Here is a 2,777-nt window from a genome sequence, read left to right on the forward strand (position 1 = left end):
GGGACACCCTGAAGCAAAGTTGACTTTCTGAGCACGTCCCTGTGAAGGAGCACAGAAGCCAGCTCCCTGGTTGGTGTGGTTGGTATTCACCCCACCTGGGGTCCCTCAGGTACAGCCAGACCTGTCACTGCCGTGTCACCACTACGCGCCTGCTCTGCTGGACACCCCAGTGATGGGTGATCCAAGAGGTGCGGTGCCATGCTCAGCACTGAGGTGGGGGTGGAGGAGGGATGCTGGGGGTGGGACATGTCCTGCTCCCTGTGAATGTGTAAACGTGAGCTAGTCCCTTGCATCTTCCTGAATCAGTGGAGATTTCAGCCATGTAGTCCACGCTGTGATTTCTGAAGGACAGCGTTGAATTCGGACCTTGAACGTTTCTCCGGATGGAGGAACATCCTGCCCATCCTGCCTCTCAGCTCAGCCCTTTCCTGGTTTGCCATCCCGGCAGGTGAGCACCCGAGAGCTGCAACGCAAAGACGACGAGATGAGGAACATCCGGGTCCATGCCCTCCTCCATGTGGGGGCCATCATCGCTGTGGATATCTTCTTCCACTTCTTCTACATCCTCACCCTCCCTTCTGACCTGAAGTTCATGAACCGCCTCTCGGACTGGTCCTTGGGTGAGTGGCCATGCTGGGACACGCTCACACCTTCCAGGCAGTGGTGTGGGATTCAGATCTCCATCCAGCTCCGTTGAGAGGCCTCGTCAATGCCAACGTCGGGCAGGTTTGGGTAAAGCCCCCCTTCTTCCCACTGATGAAGTCCAGAGCTGGGGTCTGTCGGATGATGTTGGTTTGACACCCCCTGGAGTAAATTGTTTGGCTTGAGATTTAAGAGACTGAATACCAAGCCTTTGTTTGGAGCTCACAACCTCCAAAAATCAACTCCATGCTGTTGGAAGAGGCACACTGGTATCTCAGATGGCTTCACAGCTGGACAGCTGTTATGGGCCACTGAACTGGCCACAGGGTGTCAGCTGTACAGAGAGCAGCTCAGGGGGCTTGCTGGTGTCTTCAACTACCTAAGGGAGGGTTGTAGAGAAGGTGAATTCTTCTTGGAGGCTGGCAGGGGAGAAGCAGGAGACAGCAAACAAGGTGCAGCAAGGCAAAGTTGGATTGTGTGTACGGATTTTATTTCTTAGGGTGGTCAAACATTGAAACAGGGGCCCAGAGGTGTTATAGATTTTCCAAAAATTAGGATATTCGGTGTTTAAATGGACAAGGTCCAGAGCAACCATTCAACGTCGGTTGTGCTCTGAGCAGGACTGGACTAGGGACCTCCAGAAGCCAAACTCCTGTGATGAGTAGTGGTAGCAGCGCTGGCGTTCAGCTGGCGGCTGGATGGAGGATTTCAGCTGGCCAAGTGCACGTCTGATGGCAGCACCTGAGATGCCATGGAATATCTGACATCCACATGGGGCTGGCACAGGGCAAATGGGCTGGAGGAGGTCCATGTCTCTCCAGAGCTCGAGGCCAGGAGAAAATCCTAATGCGGCTAGAATGGCACTAACATTGATTTATGGTGTCCTGAGATGCCCGGGTGCACTGACCAAGTATGTGTGTCACTCCAGAGGGAGCTGAGCTCCTCTGCAGGGGCTGCTGGCTGTGTCCACCACATCTGCCTCGCTTATAGCGGGAGCTCAGGCATGGCCCACATCGAGGTGCTGTGTGGTCCTTAATCTGTGAGCTGAATCCCACCAAGATGGGGGCATTTTAACTTCTGCTTGCTTAGGAACTTGAAGAATCTTTGGTGTTTTTTCCTGCAAGGTTTGTTTCCAGTGTCAGACACCTCCAAGACAGAGGTTCTGGCTCTGCTGTATCCTCAGTGTTACATCTATGGCCACAGGAACTGGGATGGGGTGCGTTTCAATGAAGGTGGCAATAAAACCTCAGAGCTCAGAGTTGAGAACTGTGAAGAGTTTATCATAGGTTAACAAGCCTTAGGAAGGAAGAAAGATCTTGTGCTGAAGAAATAAGATCTGCATGAGTTTCTTGGACTACCAAGACCAATAAACTGTTTGCTCCCAAATACCCCATGAAGATGGGGTTCTTTGGTTCAATCTTCTTAAAAAGCTACTTGTTTTAAAAGATTTTCTGGTTCAAGACAGCTTTACGCTGTCCTCTTGATGGTATCTTTGTTGCAGTAGACTACATGTTCCCACAGGACATGATGTCCTCCAAATCCTGAAGGTGATACATCCCATGCTCCCCTTCACCTGTTTGACTCTCATTTTTGCTCCAGCTGGCTTGGCCTACTCCAATTTGGTGTACGACTGGGTGAAAGCTGCTGTCATGTTTGGGGTCATCAACACGATCGCCAGACTGGACCACTTGGACCCTCCCCAGCCCCCGAAATGCATCACCATGCTCTACGTCTTCGCAGAAACGTGAGTACCCCATGTGCATCAGTGAAGAGAGACAGCATGTTCGACCCGAACGAAATGTGCATGGCAGGGAGGAGGTCTGGGCTGTGCTTCTGAGCAGCTGGTCCATAAATTAGAGACTACCAACTGTATCCTGGGCTGTATCAGGAGAAGTGTGGCCAGCAGGTCGAGGGAGGGGATTCTGCCCCTGTACTCTGCTCTGGTGAGACCCCACCTGGAGTGCTGCGTCCAGCTGTGGGACCCTCAATATCAGAAGGATATAGACCAGTTGGAGTGAGTCCAGAGGAGGCCACGGAGATGCTCAGAAGGCTGGAGCCCCTCTGCTATGAGGACAGGCTGAGAGAGTTGGGCTTGTTCAGCCTGGAGAAGAGAAGGCGCCCGGGAGGCCCTACAG

The 2,777-nt window shown here is 52.6% G+C and overlaps 1 protein-coding gene across 1 annotated transcript in view; it reads left to right on the plus strand.

Annotated features, from left to right (window-relative positions):
• Positions 1 to 448: 448 nt before the first annotated feature.
• HHATL (hedgehog acyltransferase-like) overlaps positions 449 to 2,777 on the plus strand; it is a gene marked incomplete at its 5' end in the record, with an annotated part of 7,087 nt that continues 4,758 nt past the window's right edge. Inside the window, 2 exons of the mRNA XM_010156178.1 lie at positions 449 to 620; positions 2,242 to 2,386. Of these exons, the coding sequence (XP_010154480.1) occupies positions 449 to 620; positions 2,242 to 2,386 (317 nt within the window). The remainder of the gene's footprint in view (positions 621 to 2,241; positions 2,387 to 2,777) is intronic.

Source organism: Eurypyga helias, unplaced genomic scaffold, assembly GCF_000690775.1.
Source record: "Eurypyga helias isolate BGI_N326 unplaced genomic scaffold, ASM69077v1 scaffold12567, whole genome shotgun sequence".
Lineage (NCBI taxonomy): Eukaryota > Metazoa > Chordata > Aves > Eurypygiformes > Eurypygidae > Eurypyga > Eurypyga helias.